Consider the following 22,807-nt stretch of genomic DNA (forward strand, 5'->3'; position numbering starts at 1 on the left):
CATTGTTTACGAGGGGGAACAGTTTCTCCCTATCTACTCTGTCCATGGCCCTCATGATTTTGAAAACGTCGATCAAATTTCCTGTCAGCCTTTTTCTCTCCAAGGAAAACAGTCCCAACTTCTCAAATCTTTCCTCATAACAGAGTCTCAACCCTGGAACCATTCTCTTAAACCACTTCCCACTCTCTCCAATGCTTTCACATCCTTCCTACAGTATGGGACCCAGAACTGTACATGATACTCCAGCTGAGGGCTAACCAGTGTCTTTTGTAATTTCATCATAACCACCTGCTCTTGTGCACTATGCCCCTATTAATGAAGCCTAGAATACTGTATGCTTTAGGAACAGCTCTCTCTACTTGTCCTGCCACCTTTAATGACTTATGTACATATACACCCAGGTCTCTCTGCTCCTGCACACCCTTTAGAATGGTACCCTTTATTTTATATTGTCTCTCCATGTTCTTTGTATTAGTGTATCACCTCACACTTCTCCGCATTGAACTTCAACTGCCACCTATCTGTTCACTCCACCAATGTGTCAATGTCCTTTTGAAGTTCTATACTGTCATCCTCATAGTTTACAATTCTCCCAAGTTTTGTGTTGTCTGCAAACTTTGCAATTGTCCCCTGCACACCAAGATCTAGATCACTTACATACATCAGGAAAAACAAGGGTCCAATACACCCCGGGGAATTCCACTACAAACTTTCCTCTAGCCCGAAAAATATCCATTGACCATTACGCTCTGTTTCCTATCCCTCAGCCAATTTTGTATCCACGTTGCTACTGTCCCTTTTATTCCATGACTTACAACTTTCCTCAAGTCTGTTTTGTGGCACTGTGTCAAACACCTTTTGGAAGTCCATATACACCACATCAACAGCCTTGCCCTCTTCAAAAGACTCCAGCAAGTTAGTTAGACATGATTTTCCTTTACAAATCCATGCTGACTCTTCTGAATCAATCCCCATTTTTCCATGTGATGATCAATTCTATCCCGAATAATTGTTTCTAGAAGTTTCCCCACCACCAAAGCTAAACTGACTGGTCTGTAATTGCAGGGCAAATCTTTACAACCTTTTTTGAACAAGGGCGTCATGTTTGCAATTCTCCAGTCCTCTGGCACCTCCCCCAAATCCAGGGAACATTGAAAGATTATTGCAGTGCCTCTGCAATTTCCACTCACTCCAATATACTTGGATGCATCTCACCCAGCCCCGGTGCCTTATCAATTTTAAGTGCTAACCAATACCTCCTCATTATCAATATTAAACCCTTCTCGTGACTGAGTTTCCTCCTCTGTCACCATGGCCTGGGCAGCATCTGCCTCATAGGTAAAGACAGATGCAAAGTATTCATTTAACACCTCTGCCATGCCTCTTGCCTCTATGTGTAAATCCCCTTTTTTGTCCCTAATCAGCCCTACTCCTCCTTCTACCAACCTTTTATATTTATGTGCTTATAGAATACTTTGGGATTTCCTTTTATGTTAGCTGCCAGTCTTTTTTCATAATCACTCTTTGCTTCTCATATTTGCTTTATCACATCCCTTCTGAACCTTTTGTATTCAGCTTCGTTCTCAATTATACTTGCTACCTGACACCTGTCATAAACACACATTTTCTTCTTTAACTTAACTTCTATCTCCTTTGTCATTCAGGAAGCTCTGATTTGTTTGTCATACCCTTCCCTTTTGAGGGAACATACCCTGACTGTGCCCAAACCTTCTCCTCTTTGAAGGTAGCCCATTGTTCAGCTACTGTTTTTCCCACCAACCTTTGGTTCCAGTCTATCCAGCCCAGTTCTTTTCTTGCCCCATTGAAGTCCGCTCTCCACCAGTTGATTATTCTCATTCTGGATTGACTAATGTCATTTTTCACTGTCATTCTATAACTTATGATACAATGATCACTGTCCCCTAAATGTTCCCTCACTGTCACTTGATATACTTGGCCCACCTCATTCCCCAGAACCAGGTCTAGCAGTATCTCCTTTCTTGCTGGACTGGACACATCCTGCTGTAGAAAATTTTCCTGAACACAATCTAGGAACGCTTGCCCTTCACTGACCCTCACAGTACCACCATCCCAGTCTATACACAGGTAATTAAAACCCCCCACTATAATTACTCCATGATGCTTACACCTAATTTTCTTGAAGATTTGTTCCTCCATATCCTTCCCGCTAACTGATGGTCTATATATTACATCGAGCAATGTAACTGCACCCTTCTTTTTCCTTAGCGCTGGCCAAATCAATTCTGTCCTTGAATCCGCTGACACATCCTTTTCCAGTACTGCAAAACTCTCCTTAACCAAAAAAGTCACCCCCTTCTTTTTTCCCTTTCCTTTCTATTCTGTACACCTTGTAACCAGGACCATTTAACAACCAGATCTGCCCTTCCTTAAGCCAAGTCTCCTTTCTCATCACAACATTATAATCCCACAAGGCAATGTGTGCCTGTAACTCCCCAATTTTATTAACTATACTCCATGCATCCACATACATACAGTGTACCCTGATTTAGCCTTCATTACTTGCTCCCTTACTCGGATTCCATCTATTAACTTACTATTCTCTATTTTAGTGCTTTCTGCCTCCGGGTATTTCATGCACCCTGGTAGTACTTTCTAATATTCTCTCCTGGTTCCCACACCCCTACTGAGTTACTTTAAACCCTCCACAACAGCGCTAGCAAAACGCAACACAAGGAACTCCATCCCAGCTCGGTTCAGATGCAACCCACCTGACATGTACAGGTGCCACCTCCCCCAGAGCCAGTCCCAGTATCCCAGGAATCAAAAGCCCTCCCTCCTTCAGCATCTTTCTAGCCAGACATTCGTCTATCTTATCTTCCTATTTTTGTACTCACTGGCACATGGCACTGGGAGTAATCCAGAGATTACTACTTTAGAGGTCCTGCTTGCCAATTCTCTACCTAGCTCCCTAAATTCTGATTGCAGGACCACATTCCCCCTTCCTACATATGTCGTTAGTGCCAACGTGGATCACGGCCTCTGGCTATTTGCTCTCCCCCACAAGGATGTCCTGCAGCCGTTCTGTGACATCCTTGACCCTAGCACCAGGGAGGCAACAAACCATCCTGGAGTCATGTTGACGGCCGCAGAAATGCCTGTCTGTTCCCCGAAAGACCATAAGACATAGGAGCAGAAATTAGGCCAATCGGCCCATCGAGTCTGCTCCGCCAATCAATCATGGCTGATAAGTTTCTCAACCCCATTCTCCCCTTAAATTTTGATCCCCTTACCAATCAAGAACCTATCTATCTTGGTCTTAAATACACTCAATGACCTGGCCTCCACAGCCTTCTGTGGCAATAAATTCCACATATTCACCACTCTCTGGCTAAAGAAGTTTCTTCTCATCTCTGTTCTAAAAGGTCTTCCCTTTACTCTGAGGCTGTGCCCTCGGATCCTAGTCTCTCCTACTGATGGAAACATCTTCCCCACATCCACTCTATCCAGACCTTTCAGTATTCTGTAAGTTTCAATCAGATCCCACTTCATCCTTCTAAACTCCATCCAGTATAGACCCAGAGTCCTCAAACGTTCCTCATATGTTAAGCCTTTCATTCCTGGGATCATTCTCGTGAACCTCCTCTGGACCCTCTCCACGGCCAGCACATCTTTCCTGAGATACGGGGCCCAAAATCACTCACAATATTCTAAATGTGGACTGACCAGAGCCTTATAAAACCTCAGCAAGACATCCCTGCTTTTATATTCTAGTCCTCTCGAAATAAATGCCAACATTGCATTTGCTTTCCTAACTACCGACTCAACCTGCAAGTTAATCTTAAGAGAATCCTGGACTAGGACTCCCAAGTCCCTTTGCGCTCCAGATTTCTGAATTCTCTCCCCATTTAGAAAATAGTCTATGCCTCTATTCTTCCTACCAAAGTGCATGACATCACACTTCCCCACGTTGTATTCCATCTGCCACTTCTTTGCCCATTCTCCTAACCTGTCCAAATCCTTCTGCAGCCTCCCCACCTCCTCAATACTACCTGTCCCTCCACTTATCTTTGTGTCACCTGCAAACTTAGCCAGGATGCCCTCAGTTCCTTCATCTAGATCATTAATGTATAAAGTGAAAAGTTGTGGTCCCAACACTGACCCCTGCGGAACTCCACTAGTCACCGGCCGCCATCCTGAGAAGGACCCCCTTATCCCCACTCGCTGCCTCCTGCCAGACAGCCAACCTTCTATCCATGCTAGTACCTTGCCTCTAACACCATGGGCTCTTATCTTAATGAGCAGCCTCCCGTGCGGCACCTTATCAAAGGCCTTCTGGAAGTCCAAGTAGATAACATCCATTGGCTCCCATGTGTCTAACCTACTCGTTACCTCCTCAAAGAATTCTAACAGATTTGTCAGGCATGACCTCCCCTTGATGAAACCATGCTGACTTTGCCCTATTTTACCATGTGCTTCCAAGTATTCTGAAATCTCATCCTTAATAATGGACTCTACAATCTTACCAACGACCGAGGTCAGGCTAATTGGCCTGTAATTTCCCGTCTTTTGCCTCACTTCCTTCTTAAACAGGGGGGTTACATTAGCGATTTTCCAGTCCTCTGACTCCAGTGATTCCTGAAAGATCACCACTAATGCCTCCACTATCTCTTCAGCTATCTCCTTCAGTACTCTGGGGTGTAATCCATCTGGTCCAGGTGATTTATCCACATTCAGACCTCAGTTTTCCTAGCACCTTCTCCTTGGTAATGGCCACCATACTCACCTCTGCCCCCCCGACTCTCTTGAACTTTGGGGATGTCACTCGTGTCTTCCACTGTGAAGACTGACGCAAAGTACCGATTCGGTTCCTCCGCCATTTCTTTGTTCCCCATTACTACTTCTCCAGTGTCATTTTCCAGCGGCCCAATGTCCACTTTTGCCTCTCTCTTACCCTTTATATATCTAAAGAAACTCTTGCAGGTTAAATCCTGTCAGTACTGCCCTTCCACTCTTCTTCCTCCCCTCCTGTACAGCTGGGCCACCTGTGGCTTGGCCCTTGCTTTACTCCTCCAAGGATCCATCGCCCTCACCAATATCCAGAATGGAAAACCGGTTAGTTAGCGGGATCTCTGGGGACTCCTGCACTACCTGCCTGTTTCAATTAGACTGCCTGGTGGTCACCCATTCCCTATCTGCCTGCTTGCCCCTAACTTGTGGTGTGACCACCTCTCTGAACGCGCTACCCACGTAGTTCTCTGCCTCATGGATGCACCTCAGTGACTCCAGCCGCTGCTCAAAGCTCTGAAACACGGAGCTCAAGCTTGTGCAGCTGGTGACACTTCCAGCACATGTCTCATGACCCAGACGAGCCAGTATCCACGATTCCGCACATGTCACAGGACGGGTATTCCACTTGGCTGAGCTGTCCTGCCGTGCCTTAACCTTAAACTTTTAAATCACTTTATTTACTTTAACTTTAGTTACTTTTACTTATGTTAATCTTACTCTTGTACTATTAACTATAAACTGGAGATTAGTAGCAAGTAGAACTTCTTCGCCCTTACTCACAAATCAGTACCCTCTCCTGTGCCTATAAATTCAAACTTTCCCTGTGCTAGTTTAGAATTTTATGTTTTTCAAAATTACTGGGGTTGAAACACAGTCCCTAATGGCAGCTGCTCAAGAACCAATGAACTCATGACTTTCCTGTGGTGTCACTCTATCCTTTTTTTTTCCCCAACTCTACCGAGCAGCTTAGGAAGGCTGCTCCCACGCAGGTCCAACCCCTCTCGCCCCCGGAAGATAAGTGAATGGCCCCCAGCCTCGGCCTCTCTTTATTCACAGCCCCAGAACGTGCTCCCACGCAAGCCCTCTAACCCCCAGAGGCTACAAGCAACCACATGCAAGGCCATGCAGCAGCAGGAAGATGACAGTATGTTCGTGCCTAATCCTCCTGCTCATGCCTAACCTTCCTTCTCACAACGCACTTGCCCCTCATCATCCGGTCTCTTCTGATATACAAGCTGTAGATGGTTTAAGGATGCAGCTCTTGCTTCTCTCATCTCCTCACAGCAACCTTACCTTGTATCTTTCTCCTTTCATAAACCCCAGTACAGCAACCTGACCAGGCAGTGGTGCAGGAACAAGAAGTGACAGAGGAAGAGACAGATAAAGAAACAGCAGCACTTGCTCTCAAACTCACAGGTAATGGTTCAGATATTGACACGATGTGCACTTTACAGAGGTAGGATCTGCACGTGTTGAGATTCTAGGCATGAGTGGCTGGCAGCCAGAGCAGTGGGAAAAGGCAGCACAGATGCCAGTTTGCCAGAGGGCGAGGTCACCTATAAGGTCTGCAGAGATCTCAAATGAGGAGCTTGGTGGGGCATCATACAGAAAAAAGCTGATAGGTGTGCACAATGAAATGTTTGATGCACTGGCTGGCCTGACAGGGAGCACTGCAGTCACTGTCTAGGAGCTTAGAACAGTCCAACATCAAACTTGCACAGGGCTTTGTGCAGAGCTTGGAGCCTATCCTTTCCAACATGCAAGTGGTAGCCAGCTCCATGTGAACACTTACAGACCTAACCGCGATGCAGCCTCTTGTTGTCTCAGCCTCCAGAGCAGCACAAACAGAAACCACTCAACATCAGAATGCTGCAGTGGAAGCTCAGACTGCAATCATATCACCATGTGAGGGCAGCTTGCTGCCACACACATTCAGGCAGCTGCTACAATGGCTGCAGATGCCAGTGCTCAAAAGGGCTTTCAGGATCTCTCAGCAATCCATCTAATTACTCGGGAAGGGCAATGGCTCAGTAGAGCACAAACCTGATGTCCTCTCTCAGGATAACAACATTCATCCTCTCACCACTGCCACTCTGCCAGTGCCTGGCTGTTGTCAGTCTGGCAACCAACCCAGACAAAATATTAATAGTAAGGTTTATTAGTAGTAGCATATTGGCAGTAGTAATAAACAAAGGAATAGCCAGGCTGCTCTGATCTCTAGCGTGCACATTATGTGCTATGTGGGATGACCATTTGTGCTGCAAGTGTCATCAATTGCAGCAGCTTGAGCTCCGGGCTTTGGAACTTGAGCAACAGCTGGCAACACTGAGGTTGAGAGTTTCATGGATAGCACATTTACAGGTGTGGTCACCCACAGTTTAAGAGTATGCAGGGAGAAAAGGAATGAGTGACCATCAGACAGTTAAGAACAGGCAGTTAGTGCAGGAGTCACTGGAGTGCATCCCACTCTTCAAGCAGTATTCAGTTCTGAGAGTGAGGATTCATCTAGGGAATGCAGCCAGAGCCAAGTCCATGGCACCACGGGTGACTCTGCTATACAGGAGCTAAAGAGAGACTGGAAGAGCAATTGTGATAGATGATTCAATGGTTACGGGAATATACAGGCGTTTCTGTGGTCCAGGATGCTTCCCAGGTGCCAAGGTCAAGAATGTCACTGAACAGCTGCACAGCACCCTGAGAGGATTGGGGTGGGGTGGGGTGGGTTGGTGGCTGCAAGGTGAACAGTCAGCAGTCATGTTCTACATTCGTACAAACAACATAGGCAGAAAGAAGTATGTGTTCCTGCAGTCAGAATTTAGGGAGCTAGGTGGGAAAGCCGGACCTCAAAAGTAGTGATCTCCAAATTATTCCCAGTATCCAGTATTGCACGCAAGTGAGTAAAGAAAAAGGAGATTAAGCAAATCAACACATAGCCAGAGATGGTGCAGGTGGACGGCTTTAAACTCTTGGGACATTGAGGCTAGCTCTGGGGTAGATGGGATCTCTACTGGCTGGATGGGTCGCACATAAACAGAGCCAAGACAGAGTTCCTTGTGGGGTGATTTACTAGTGCTATTTGGGAGGGTTTAAACTAACTTGGCAGAGGTGTGGGAAAAAGTTGGTAATAGCAGAGAGGAATACCAAGGTGCACAGAATACGGAGGAGATCAATAGCAATAGAATATGGAATAGTAAATTATTACTTTCTCCCTTACTCTGACCCTACCTCAAAGTCTAAATCAGGGTTATTATGCATGTAAGTGAATGCAAAATGTGGCAAATAAGATTGGTGAGCTCCCTGGATGACACAAGAAACAGAGATTAAGATGAAGAAGAAAAAGTGAGATTATGACAGATGTCAGGTGGATAATGGAGAACCAGGCTGAATATAGAAGGTTCAGAGGAGCAAGAAAGAAACAAACAAAAGTGGCAAAGAGAAAGTATGAAGAGAGACTGACAGCTAACAAAAAAGGGAATTGCAGAATCTTCTATAGGCATATAAATAGTAAAAGGGTGGTAAAAGGAGTAGGGACCAAAAAAAGGGGATTTATGCATGGAGTTAGGGGACATAGGTGAGGTATTAAATGAATATTCTGCATCTGTCTTCACCAAGACACTTCTAGAAGCTATAACTTGGGACAAAATTAACAGTCACATGGGCAAATGCGAGTTAATTAGAGAAAGGCAGCACAGATTACTTAAGGGAAATAACATGTTTGACTAGCTTGCTGGAGTTTTTTGAAGAAGTAACAGAGGGTTGATGAGGGTAATGCTGTTGATTGGTGTACATGGACTTCCAAAAGGCACTTGATACAATGCCACACAACAGCTTGTGAGCAAAATTATACCTCATGGAATAAAAGGGAAAGAAGCAAAATAGATATTTTTGGAATTGGCAATGTGACAGGAAACAAAGTAGTGGTTAATGGATGTTTTTCAGACTTTAGGAAGGTTTGTAGTGGAGTTCTCCAGGGGGTCAGTGTTATTAATTACTTTGACCTTGGTGGACAGGGCACAATTTCAAAATCTGCAGATATGAAACTTGGAAGCATTGTGAAGAGGATAGTGTAGAACTTTATAAGGACATAGACAAGTTGGGGGAATGGGCAGAGAAATGTGAAATGATTAATTTTTGTATGAAGAACATGGAAAGACAGTATTAAATAGGGGATACAACTCTGAAAGGGGCAAAGGGACCTGGGTGTATATGTGCATAAGTCATTGAAGGTGGCCAGGTTGAGAGAGCAGTTAATAAAGTACAGAGCATATGAGCAAAGAAGTTATGTTGAACTTGTTTAAGATACTAGTTCGGCTCAGCTATTGCATCCAGTTCTGGACACCACACTTTAGGAAAGATGTGAAGGCTTTGGGGAGAGTGCAGAAAACATTCACGAGAATGGTTCTAGGGATCAAGAACTTTAGTTATGAAGATAGATAGGGGAAGTTAGGACTGTTTGATAGAGGTATTCAAAATCATTAGCGGTCTGTACCAAGTAAATAGGGAAAAACTGTTCCCCAGTCGTGAAAGGATTGAGAATGAGAGGGCACAGATTTAAGGTAATTGGCAAAAGAAGCAAAGGCGACATGAAGAAAAACTTTTTTACACCACAAGTGGTTAAAGTCTGGAATGCACTGCCTGAGAATGTGGTTGAGACAGGTTCAATAGGGGCATTCAAAAGGGAATTAGACTGTTATTAGAAGGAAGAACGTGTAGGGTTATAGGGAGAAAGGAGAAGAATGGCATTAAGTGAATTGCTCATCTGGAGAGCCAGAATAGCGCTCTAACAATTCTGAGATTCTGAGAGATGTTCTCCCCACCCCCCGCACCACCACCCCTCCGAGGTGGTGTGGCGCAAAGCCTCAAGGCCCAGAGCTACTAGTGGTCATCCTGCAAGGCCATCTGCAACGTCAACTGGCAGCAGCCTTCCAACAGCCGAGCTGAAGCCATACGGGTAGCAGTGCATAGGAGAACTAGGCCAGGCAAAGGCACCTGCATGACAGGCACAAAGGGAATATATTAAAGGTGATTAATTGACTTTTGTGTGGAATATTGTATCGTTTGCTTGGTGGTGGCTTTCATTTCAGCACTGTAGCCAAGAGGACAGAGTGATGGTCTGTACTGGAGGGATGGCAAGGTGTGCGACAGCTGTTTAATGGGTTTGCGCTTATTAGTACCACAGTCAGATGAGCTGATCGTGGACAGCCTCGCCAGAAAGGTGGTGTGTTGGCTATCTCCCCTCTTCCTCTTCCTCAGCTGCTCACCATATACCTGGTGATTAGAGCTGTTCCCTCATGGTGGCGAAGTTGTTGAGGATGCAGCAGACCACAACAAATCATGGCATATGTCACAGAGTACTGAAAGGCTTGTCTAGAGCAGTCCAGACTGCATACATGTTGCTTAAGCACCCCAATAGTCTGCAGGATGACATTTTGTATGGCAACATGGCTATCATTATATTGCATGCTACCCACACATGGTTGGATTGCACACCAGAATCATAAGTCAGTGGATAGCCCTTTCAGCCAACAGCCACCCTTTGGTTTCTCATGGTGGCTCTAAAGCAGATGATACAGTTGTTGCCACAGAATGAAGGTACCAGGACTGCCAAGGTACTGAGCATTAGCCTGCATGGTGCAGAGTATGGTCACATACCAGTTGGGCACTGAGTGGTACACCTCTGAATTAACATGCAGCATCCACAAATCAACATCTGTGCAGTCAATGGCAGCCTACACTGTTGGGAAGTCTGGAATCGTGGCAAACTCATATACTTGCTCTACCCACTTCTCTCTGGAAAGAAAGAATGTAATGAACTCAGCTCTCTTTAAACAATGAGATTAGTCACCTCCCTTATACAGTATAAGGATGGCAAACTGCAGAATGTTCCAGATGTCACCAACTCCAGCCTGGGAGGAGCCAGACAAAAAGAAGTTAAAGGCCATATCTGCAGCCACTGGCAATGCCATCCTCATCCTGCTCTGAGTTACAAGTCTTCCTGCACGAAGTGGCAGATTTCAGCAAACATCTCCATAGTGAAATAGAGATTGCAAGTACAGTTCCTGGCTTGATAGCTGAAGAAAAATGCTCCCTGAAGAGTGGGTATGGCCTCCAGCTGAGAGTTCTTTTGCCCTCTCCAGCTCCTCCCTCTTCAAACAGCCTGTCCTCTTCTGTGCCGCCTCTGCTCATTCTCCCAGTCACGCTGCAAGTCAGGGGGAACAGAAAGATCAGGACTGGGAGCTAAATATCCAAGGATATACATCCTATCGAAAAGATAGGCAGGTTGGCAGAGGGGGTGGGGTTGCTTTGTTAGTAAGAAATGAAAATAAATCGATAGCAAGAAATGATGTAGGGTCAGATGACGTAGAATCTGTGTGGATAGAGTTGAGGAACCACAAAGGTAAAAAAACCATAATGGCAGTTATGTACAGGCCTCTGAACAGTAGTCAGGATATGGGGCACAAGATACACCAGGAGATAGAAAAGGTGTGTAAGAAAGCCAAGGTTACAGTGATCATGGGGGATTTCAATATGCAGGTAGACTGGGAAAATCAGGTTAGTAGTGGATCCCAAGAAAAGGAATTTGTGGAATGTCTACGAGATGGCTTTTTGGAGCAGCTTATGATGGAGCCCACTAGGGAACAGGCAATTCTAGATTTAGTGTTGTGTAATGAGGCAGATTTGATAAGGGAGCTTAAGGTGAAGGAATGCTTAGGAGGAAGTGACCATAATATGATAGAATTTTCCCTGCCATTTGAGAGGAAAAAGCTGGAATCAGATGTAACGGTATTACAGTTGAATAAAGGCAACTACAGAGGCATGAGGGAGGAGCTGGCCAGAATTGACTAGGAGATGAGCCTAGCAGGAAAGACAGTGGAACAGCAATGGCAGGAGTTTCTGGGAGTAATTTGGGAGACACAGCAAAAATTCATCCCTAGGAAGAAGAAGCATACTAAAGGGAGGACGAGGCAACCATGGCTGACAGGGAAGTCAGGTACAGCATAAAAGCTAAAGAGAAAGCATACAATGCGGCGAAGAGCAGTGGAAAACCAGGGGATTAGGAAGCCTACAAAGACCAACAGAGGACAACTAAAAGAGAAGTAAGGAGGGAGAAAATTAAATACGAGGGTAAACTAGCCAGTAATATAAAAGAAGATTACAAGAGTTTTTTTTAGATATATAAAGGGTAAGAGAGAGGAAAAAGTGGACAATGGGCTGCTGGAAAATGACGCTGGAGAAGTAGTAGTGGGGAACAAAGAAATGGCAGAGGAACTGAATAGGTACTTGGCGTCAGTCCTCACAGTGGAAGACACAAGTGACATCCCCAAAGTTCAAGAGAGTCGGGGGGCAGAGGTGAGTATGGTGGCCATTACCAAGGAGAAGGTGCTAGGAAAACTGAAAGGTCTGAAGGTGGATAAATCACCTGGACCAGATGGATTACACCCCAGAGTTCTGAAGGAGATAGCTGAAGAGATAGTGGAGGCATTAGTGGTGATCTTTCAGGAATCACTGGAGTCAGGGAGGGGCCTAGAGGACTGGAAAATCGCTAATGTAACCCCCCTGTTTAAGAAGGGAGTGAGGCAAAAGATGGGAAATTACAGGCCGATTAGCCTGACCTTGGTCGTTGGTAAGATTTTAGAGTCCGTTATTAAGGATGAGATTTCAGAATACTTGGAAGTGCATGGTAAAATCGGGCAAAGTCAGCATGGTTTCATCAAGGGGAGGTCATGCCTGACAAATCTGTTAGAATTCTTTGAGGAGGTAACGAGGAGGTTAGACAAAGGAGAGCCAATGGATGTTATATACTTGGACTTCCAGAAGGCCTTTGATAAGGTGCCGCACAGGAGGCTGCTCATTAAGATAAGAGCCATGGTGTTAGAGGCAAGGTATTAGCATGGATAGAAGATTGGCTGTCTGGCAGAAGGCAAAGGGTGGGGATAAGGGGGTCCTTCTCAGGATGGCGGCCGGTGACTAGTGGAGTTCCGCAGGGGTCAGTGTTGGGACCACAACTTTTCACTTTATACATTAATGATCTAGATGAAGGAACTGAGGGCATCCTGGCTAAGTTTGCAGATGATACAAAGACAGGTGGAGGGACAGGTAGTATTGGCTAGGCGGAGAGGGTGCAGAAGGATTTGGACAGGTTAGGAGAATGGGCAAAGAAGTGGCAGATGGAATACAACGTGGGGAAGTGTGATGTCATGCACTTTGGTAGGAAGAATAGAGGCATAGACTATTTTCTAAATGGGGAGAGAATTCAGAAATCTGGAGTGCAAAGAGAAATGGGAGTCCTAGTCCAGGATTCTCTTAAGATTAACTTGCAGGTTGAGTCGGTAGTTAGGAAGGCAATTGCAATGTTGGCATTTATTTCAAGAGGACTAGAATATAAAAGCAGGGATGTCTTGCTGAGGTTTTATAAGGCTCTGGTCAGACCACATTTAGAATATTGTGAGTGATTTTGGGCCTGTATCTCAGGAAAGATGTGCTGGCCGTGGAGAGGGTCCAGATGAGGTTCACGAGAACGATCCCAGGAATGAAAGGCTTAACATATGAGGAACGTTTGAGGACTCTGGATCTATACTCGATGGAGTTTAGAAGGATGAGGGGAATCTGATTGAAACAGAATACTAAAAGTCTGGATAGAGTGGACATGGGGAAGATGTTTCCATTAGTAGGAGAGACTAGGACCCGAGGGCACAGCCTCAGAGTAAAGGGAAGACTTTTTAGAACAGAGATGAGGTGAAACTTCTTTACCCAGAGAGTGGTGAATCTTTGGAATTCATTGCCACAGAAGGCTGTGGAGGCCAGGTCTTTGAGTGTATTTAAGACCAAGATGGATAGGTTCTTGACTGGTAAGGGGATCAAAGGTTACAGGGAGAATGGGGTTGAGAAACTTATCAGCCATGATTGAATGGCGGAGCAGACTCGATGGGCCGAATGGCCCAATTTCTGCTATGTCATATGGTCTTAAACTACAGCATCCTTGACTGCATGCAGAACCCTTGAGAAACAAATCCTTGTTCACATGCCACACCTTTACCTGTAGGCTTCACAAACTTTAAAATTGCAGTACAAACCTCTCAGCACTTCAACTAACTCAAACAGCCAGTAGAAAATCAACAATAAACCTGGAAACAGTTAATGATCCCTTTAAATATTGCTGGGGGGAAAGGAGGTCCTTCCTCCTGAACTCAAGGTCAGCTATGCAAAGTCATGAGTGGGCATTAGCTGGAGCACAGGTGAAAAATGGCACTGCTAGAGAATCAGATAAGGGTGACGTCATGATCTGTCTACTTAGCGTTTTTCCAGTGAATACTCCCAGTGCCCACGCTAACAATCTACCCAAAATCGTGCTCTGTGCAACCTGCACCAGAAGCATGCAAGTGCAGCAGGGATGCCAATTTGGACCAAAAATGGCACCTGTTGTGTCAAAAATATGGGTGTTACGCAACCAAATTCTGTGGCCACTATATTCAACGTTTTAGTGGCTGCCTATTTGAGATTGCAGAAAATGAAGATTTAACATGAAGTCTTCAATCTGCCACTCACGGTAACCTTGCAAACAAGTTTTTTTGATAAAACCAGCACACAAAGATTCTGCATGACTCAATATATACCTTATCTGGAATTGATCAACAAAAAAGTCCTGGGTTCAATACATGGTACATTTAAATTAGCTGATCCCAGTCAGGGTAGAAGCAGTATCATGACAATTGGTCACCATGTCCCTGGGTGAGGAAGGTAGCAAGGATCCAACAGCTGATACATCCATAAGTGAAGGGGGTCACTGGAAGCTAAGTGCGGGGTTGGATCAGGCATGACTATGATATTAATCCACGGTTGAATAATCTGCCATCACACAACATGTGGGCTCATGCAAGAGCAGCTACTAAGGGGAAGTAAGAAGAGCAGCCGAGAGTGTGAATCCACACTTGAACAATAGATTATCTGCCTCTTGAGAAGCAAAGAAAACAAATAGGTGTCAGGAAAAGAAGAGGACAAAAACAGGAACTTCTTCCCTCCATCGCTTGGCCATAGGGCTCTTGTGGCAAAGCAATTTGCTCACAGGCAACACATCACAGAGTAGCCAAGGATTACTTTCCCTCATTCACTCCTGTTCTTCCCCTTTCCCTCAAGAGATCATTTTTTTTAAAAGAAAATTCACAGCTCCCACCCCTAAATCAAAAATCCAGCACAAAAGGAAAAAACTCACATTTTTCTCTTGATTCCAGCCACACTGTTTGACTGAACCATTGTGGCAATGAAGTGGAGGATCTGCAGATAAGGTTACATAAAGAAGAAAGTGAATATATTTCAAATCATAGAATCATACAGCACCATTTGACCCATGGTGTCCATGCCAGCTCTATAAAAGAGCAGTCCTATTAGTTCCGCTCCTGTTTGTTCCCTTAGCCCTACAAATTTGAAAGTTACTACTGAATCTGTTTCCACCACCGTTTCAGGCAGTGCATTTCAGATCATAACAACTTGTTCCGTAAAAGGAATCCTTCTTGTTTCTCCCTAGATAGACTTAAGTTAATTCTCAAAAATCAGTGTCCTCCGGTCACCAACCTTCTTGCCAGTGGAAACAGTTTCTCCCAATCTATTCTATCAAAACCCTTTGCAGTTTTGAACACCTCCATTAAATCTCCCCTTAACCTTCACTGCTCCAAGAAGAACAATCCCAGAGTCTCTAATCTCTCCACATAAGTCCCTCATTTGGTACCATTATGGTAAATCTTCTCTGTATGGGCCCTGACAGCCTTCCTAAGGTGTGGTATCCATAACTGGACACAAAACTCTGTCTGAGACCTAATCAGTGATTCACATTCTCGCTCTTGTACTTCTTCATTTGCAAGGAGCCCATCTGCTTTTATTGCACAGCCTTTGTTGTGAGATTTACTATACTTTGTTTTCTCTCTCTCTCTCCTTTCCTGAAAACAGTGACACACTGGGCTGGCAATGATTTCACAGGCGCTAGGCCCTCTCCTGGTTCCTCATTGAAGTGGTCATTCTTCACGTGTGAGACTCGACAGCAAGCATGGAAAAGCCTTTGGACCATGGTGGGTACCACAGTCAAGCTCAATCCTGTGCTAAACCAACTTCCATACAGGTGCACTTTCCAGCCAGGTGAAAAGACAGAGACAGACACCAGACAGCAGGTTCAGCAGGCAACTCCCCTTATCCAGTCCAAAGACACAGGGGCCTATTGTAGCACCCAAGACAAACTCAGCACAAACTAATTATTAAAAGTAGTTGCTGCCAAAGCCAGCACTTTCCCAGACCTCGCTGCACCTGAGGCAGTGATGGTGGTGGGACTTCTTGAGCCAAAGCAGTTTGCAAGGTGAAGATGATCCCACAATGCCATTAGTTAAGGATTTCCAGGAACAATGAAGAAACAGCACTAAATGTCCATGTTCAAAAGGTGTGACTTGGAGGGGGTGGATTTCTCATGCACTCGCTGCCCTTTTCTTTTAGGTTTTCAAGGTTACATGTTTGGGAGGTGCTGTTGAAGAGGCTCGGAGTTACAAGTGCACCCTGTGGATAGTAAATACTGCAGCCATATTTCACTACTGGTGGTGGGAATAACAAAATGTTTAAGTCAGTGGGTGGGGTGCCAAGCTACCAGAATGCCTTGTCCTGGATGATATTGAGCTCGTGTTGGAGCTTCACCTATCCAGGCAACTGAAGATTGTTCCATCACACTCCTAACATGTACTTTGTAGGTGCTTTGGGTGTCAAATGAGCCATTTGCTACAGAATGCCCAGCCTCTAGCCTGCTCTAGTAGCATTCACATACTCATCCTTTTCAGTTTCTAGTTAATGATGATCCACAGGGTGAAGAATGAAAAACACAAAGTTTGTTACATATGAATCAAACCACCATTCGTGTACATGTAGACTCATTTCATACACTTGAACTTTCTTTCTTAACTTTCTCCTGGGAGTTTAGGACTCAAGAGAAACAGGTCAGCTCCATTTGGTTAAAACATTCGATGACTTACCTTCCGAATAACTTTGTGTTGCTGTAGCTGCTTCTGTTTCAGGGATGATATCTCCTTCCACAGTGCCTCATTTTCTCTGTGGAAAACAGACAAAAATCTGCATTGAGAACTTCATTTAACAATCAGCCAGCAATTGACAAAAGTAATCCTCATCGCCTACAAAAGGTAGGCCAAATTTGAGTATTGTATTCAAGGTTCCTAATTTCTTCAAGATTTTGCCACCTTGATATCTGAAATATCAAATATCTGGCAATGCCCAGATTGCCAATTATTTCAGTGTGAAGCACGCATGCAAAAAGAGTCAACAATCATTCAGCTTTGGGCTAGACGATGTTACTTCATGTTTGCATTTCCATCAACTTAGATTTTCTTTTTCTTCAGATGCCTTTTCTCTCATCTGGGAGAAGAATAATTTTGTTATCACCGCCTCCTGCCAATGCAAGATGGCTACCAATACCCGTCCGTGCATGTGCAGAAGCCAATGATGTCATTTGCATGAGACAGTACCAGTTGGATCTTATTTGGACCCTGAAGCCCTTCACCAAGTTTGAGCCCTGCAGCAAGTGAGCAATCAGGGTGCAGCCTCCCTGCAGTTTCCAGAGATTGGAACGAGGAGGGAAGGTTTCTGATCCACCCAATGATGGCCGCTATTTCGTTTGCAGCTCTGCGGCTTGTTCCCGGTGACAGACTCGGTTTAAGGGGAAGAGGCTCTAAAATGGAAGATTCAGAAACTATGGGGAAACTACAATTGCAAACATTATAAAGAGACTGCTTCCCTTTAGTAAAAGATGTTAACTTGATGCTGCTGGCGCTGTAATATTTGCAATTCCAGATTGCGATAACCGCACAAGCATTCTGCTGCACACTAGCCCCTATAAAGATGCCGATACACTTACAACTGCGCATGCAAAGGCAACAAGTGCAGCCTCCCTTTATTCTTTTTTATTCCCCAGCCTCTGTTGACTTGCTGCTCTCACCCTCTCTGCCTCAGTATCACAGATGCCAGTCTTCAGCCAATTTGATTCACTTCACATGATATCAAGAAATGGCTGAAGGCATTGGATACTGCAATATTCCAGCAATAGTGCTGAAGTGTCAGGCAATGACCTTCTCCAACAAGAGAGAATCTAAGCATTTCCCCTTGACATTCAATGACATAACCTTCGCTGAATCCCCCACTGACCAGAAACTGTACTGGACTAGCCATTTTAATATTGTTGACACAAGGGCAGGTCAGAGGCTAGGAATCCTGCGGTGAGTAATTCACCTCCTGACTCCCCAAAGCCTGTCCACCATCTACAAGGCACAAGTCAGGAGTGTGATGGAATACTCTCCATTTGCCTGGATGAGTGCAGCTCCAATAATACTCAATGACCTTGACATCATCCAGGACAAAGCAGTCCGCTTGATTGGCACCACATCCACAAACATTCACTCCCTCTGCCACTGTTACACAGTTACATCAGTGTGTACCATTAACAAGATGCACTGCTCCTTCGACAGCACCTTCCAAACCCACAACAGCTACCATCTAGAAGGACAAAAACAGCACACACATGGGAACACCACCACCTGGAAGTTTCCCTCCAAGCCACTCACCATCCTGACTTCCTGGAAATATATTACAGTTCCTTCATTGTCGCTGGGTCAAAATCCTGGAACTCCCTCATTAACAGCATTGTGGGTGTACCTACACCACAGGGACTGCAGAGATTCAAAAAGGGAGCTCACCACCACCTTCCCAAGGAAAATTGGGGATGTGCAATAAATGTTGGTCTAGTCAATGACACCCACATCCCGTAAATGAATTTTAAAGTATTTTGAGGCTGAATGGATTAATGGCTCAGAGCCATCATTCACTGATACTGTACTCAAAAGGTCCAAGTCTAGATCAAACAACATCTTACAATGTAAAGTTAGAAAGTTTGAATATAAAAACATGTAGGGAGGAAACAGGATTTAAGTAACACCTGATCACAGCCTCATGACATTTCAAAGTGCTTCACAATAAATGAATTACAGTGCATTGAAGTGCAGACCAATTCCACCTCTAGGTGTAATGAATGACAAGTTAATCTATTTCTGCTAGCTTGAGGAACTTGTCTGAGTATGAGATTAACAATGTCAATATGAACAATTTACATAAACCTTATAGGTAGCCAAAGGTTCCAAACTGCTTCAAAAGTGCAGAGGCTGGATGCTGAGAAGGGTTGGGAGTAGAGTAAGGAAGGCACAGATAGATTTTGAGGTGGCAAGAGATGCAGGAAGACAGGGTGGTTTAGGAAGAAAATTCCAAACACAGAAGCACAGGAAAAGTGATACAAGTCTTCAATGTCAACTTCTCTTATGGGATAGACAAAAAATTAACTTTTATTTTATAACTACAAAGAGAACTAAGAGTTCCATTTTCAGGCCTGGCTACTATTTTGGATCTATTGATAGCAGAGATGAATTGGCTAGGTTTGACGCTAAAATAACTAAATGTGGCAGGCTCAGTGCTCAAATTGATTCTGCCAGTTTTAGTACTCTACTTGAGTTGTATGTCTGGAAAAATGTGCTAAGTATAGATATTGTTACATTAAAAAAAAATTCTCCCTTCCCTCTTTTACCCCGTTTTCAAAGGTGCTGATGTGCTGAGGTCAGATACCACAAATATTAACAGCTTACTGCCAGTTCACTCAAGTGACATTCTGAACTTAAACCTAGGCAACTGTAATACCAGGAGACTGACGGATAGCTAACGGTATAAGTGTATTTAAAAAGGGAAGTGGGACATTATCTTCCATATCTTGAAATCCTCCTCAAGTACAAGGGTGGTTCCTGAGGACTGGAGAATTGCAAACGTTACACCTTTTTTGATTAAGGGTATAAAGATAAACCCAGCAATTAAAGCCTGTCAGTTTAACCTCAGTTGTAAGGAATTTTTTTCCTAGATTATCATCTTTAAAAATTAACAGTCACTTAGCTAAGTGTGGATTTCTTTAATTAATCCAAGAGAGATTTGTTAAGGGCAAATCGTGTCTAACTAACTCAATTGAGTTTTTCATGAGTTAACAGCGGGTAATTGATGTGGTGTATATGGACATACATAAAAGCATTTGATAGAAGCCCACAGAATAAAAGGAATAGTGACAACATGGGTATGAAGTCAGCTGAGCATTAGGAAATACAAAGCAGTGGTACGTTTTTTGGACCAAAGGAAGGTGTAGAGCGATGTTCCAAATGGTTACTGGGACCGCTGCTTTTCTTGATATATATTAATGACCGAGATTTGAGCGGACAGGGCAAGTTTTTAAAATTTGCAGATGACAAATCTTGGAAGTTTAGTGAACTTCTGGACCCCTTCCAACCTCCTGGCACATCTTCCTCCCCAACACGCTTAGTCCTCTCACCTTCCCCCCGGACTCCCCGTCTTCGTTTAGTCCCTCCTCCATTCTGATTCCTTCCTCCAGCCTCAGTCCTTCCTCCAGCTTTACTCCCTCCCCTCTCTGCACTCCTTCCCTTACACCCACCTCCCCAGTTGCCATCTTCTCCCCCGTTACCCTCTCCTCCCCTTCCTCCCACCCTCACCTCGCCCCGACACCTTCGCTCCCCACCCTGACACCTTCATTTCTCCCTTCCCAACCTCAACCCCTGACACCTTCATTCCCCCCATCAACCTCAGCCCCCTCGACACCTTCATTCCCCCCTGCCCCAACGTCTCTTTCTCTCCCAACTCCTAGACCTTCCACTCCCATCCCCTCGACCATCATTTGTTGTGAGCATCAATGGTGACTCTCCAACTTCTGTGAGCTGCTTCGCAGCAGAGCCATATCCATGAGGATCCACCCAGCATGCTATGGACATTCCTCCAGTGTGCCATTGGTGTTGGGCTCCAGCATCTTCTGTTCTTCAATGTCCGTGATGTGAGCAAGGCCTTAGTGGGTAAGTCCCAACTCCTGCATGTCACACTTGTCAAGATGTGTTCTACATCCGCATGTTTTCCCACCAATGTGGGCGGACAATCCAGCGGGGGGTAGGTGGAGGGGGATTGTGGGAAGACAGTCGGCTGGGGGGGGGGGGCGCGGAATGAGGGGAATCAGTCCAGCGGGCTGGCCTTATAAATGATATGCTGATGTATTGCAATGAGGTTCTCGACATCCGATGGCAGGGAATGCAGCCCCCATCAACGGGCGAAGTGGATGGTCACAACGTCATGAATTCAATTTTTGGCCTTTTCACCATATTGTCAACTCATGCCATTGGACACGCCCAATGCCAGCGGGCATGGGCAATTCGCCCCTAGCCATGTTGGTGGAATGGGTGAACATGTGGCAGATAAAATTTAACAAAGAAGTGTAAGGTAACATATTTTGGCAGGAAGAACAAGGAGGCGCAATATAAACCAAAGGGTACAATACTAAAGCGGGTGCAGGAATAGAGGGACCTAGGGCATATATGCACAAAATCATTGAAGGCAGCACGGCAGGTTGAGTAAAAGGCATATAGAATCCTAGGCTTTATAAATATAAGCAGAATTTACAAAAGCAAGGAAGTTATGATGAACATTTATAAATCATGAGTTTGGCCTCAACTGGAGTCGTGTTCAACTCTGGGCACCAAACTTTAGGAAGGATGTGAAGGCACAAAAGATGTAAGAGAATGGTTCCACAGATGAGGGGCTTCAGTTATTTGAATACACTGGAGAAGCTGGGATCATTCTTCTTAGAAAAGAGAAGGTTGAGAAGAGATTTGACAGTGGTGTTCAAAATCATGAAGGTTCTAGACAGAGTAGATAGGCAAACTGTTCTCATCAGCAGAAAGGTCGAGAACCAGAAGGATATAGGTTTAAAGTGATTGGCAAAAGAATCAACAGGAACATGAGGAAATAATTTTTTTGTACTTGTGTGCTCGTACAAGGAATGCTGAAAGTTAGTACACAAGTACAGCAAGCAATGAGGAAAGCAAATGGCATACTGGCCTTCATTACAAGGGGACTGGAGTACAGGAATAAAAGAGACCTGCTACAATTGTACAAGGTTTTGGTGAGACTATGTCTGGAATACTGTGTGCAGTTTTGGTCTCCGCATTTTAGGAAAGATAAACTTGCATTGGAGGTGATACAGTGAATGTTCACTGGATTGGGCCCTGGGAATGAAGGGGTTGTCCTGTGATGAGAGGCTAAGTTAATTGGGCCTAAGGAATTTAGAAGAATTAGAGGCGATCTTATTGAAGCAAACAACATTCTGCAGGGTAAACACGAAGATCATTTCTGCTGGTCGGGGAATCTAAAACCTGGGAGCACAGTCTCAGGATAAGGGGCTGATCATTTAGGACTGAGGTCATGAGAAATTACTTGACTCAGTGTTGTCAATCTTCAGAATTCTCTACCCCAGGCGGTTGTGGATGCTACATCGTTGAAAACATTCAAGACTGAGGTAGACAGATTTTTGATCTCTCAGGGATCCAAGGGATATGGGGAGTGGGTAGTAAAGTGGAGTTTAAACCCAAGATCAGCCATGATCATACTGAATGGTGCAGCAGGCTTGACAGGCCACGTGGTATACTCCTGCTATTTCTAGTGTTCTTGTACGTACAAAGCGAGTGGTTACAATCTAGGTGCACTGCCTGAAAGGGGATAGGGTCAGATTTAATCGTGGCTTTTAAAAGGCAATTGGTTAAGCACCTGAAGGGAAAAACATTTCAGGGCTAGTGGGCAAGGGCCAGGGAGTGGGGCTAGCTAAATTGCTCTTGCAGAGAGCTGGCATGAGCAGGACAAGCCAAATACCTCCTTCTGTGCTGTAAGTGTCACAAGACCAGTCAGCTTAACAATAGTGGTACGTAAATTACAGGCGAATAAAGGGCAAAATTAATTTTAAAAAAACAATGAATAATGAGCATGGGTTTCAAAAGAGGTCTTGCTTGACCAACCTCAATGAATCCTTTAAAAAGCTAACAGAAATGCTAGATAAGGTTAACTCAGTATGTGTAATTTATCTAGATTTCTAAAAAGGCCTTTGATAAAGATGTTACAAAATAGGTTAACGAATAAAGTC

At 44.6% G+C, this 22,807-nt stretch overlaps 1 protein-coding gene across 2 annotated transcripts in view; it reads right to left on the reverse strand.

The window, feature by feature from the left end:
- Nucleotides 1–22,807, reverse strand: part of LOC121282144 (heat shock factor protein 1-like) — a 69,888-nt gene that overhangs the window by 14,448 nt on the left and 32,633 nt on the right. For both annotated transcript variants that reach the window (XM_041195654.1, XM_041195653.1), the window contains exons 5-6: nucleotides 16,773–16,848; nucleotides 14,981–15,042 (exon numbers count right to left, since the gene is read on the reverse strand). In XM_041195654.1, the coding sequence (XP_041051588.1) occupies nucleotides 14,981–15,042; nucleotides 16,773–16,848 (138 nt within the window). The remainder of the gene's footprint in view (nucleotides 1–14,980; nucleotides 15,043–16,772; nucleotides 16,849–22,807) is intronic.

Source organism: Carcharodon carcharias, chromosome 9 (assembly GCF_017639515.1).
Source record: "Carcharodon carcharias isolate sCarCar2 chromosome 9, sCarCar2.pri, whole genome shotgun sequence".
NCBI classification, from domain to species: domain Eukaryota; kingdom Metazoa; phylum Chordata; class Chondrichthyes; order Lamniformes; family Lamnidae; genus Carcharodon; species Carcharodon carcharias.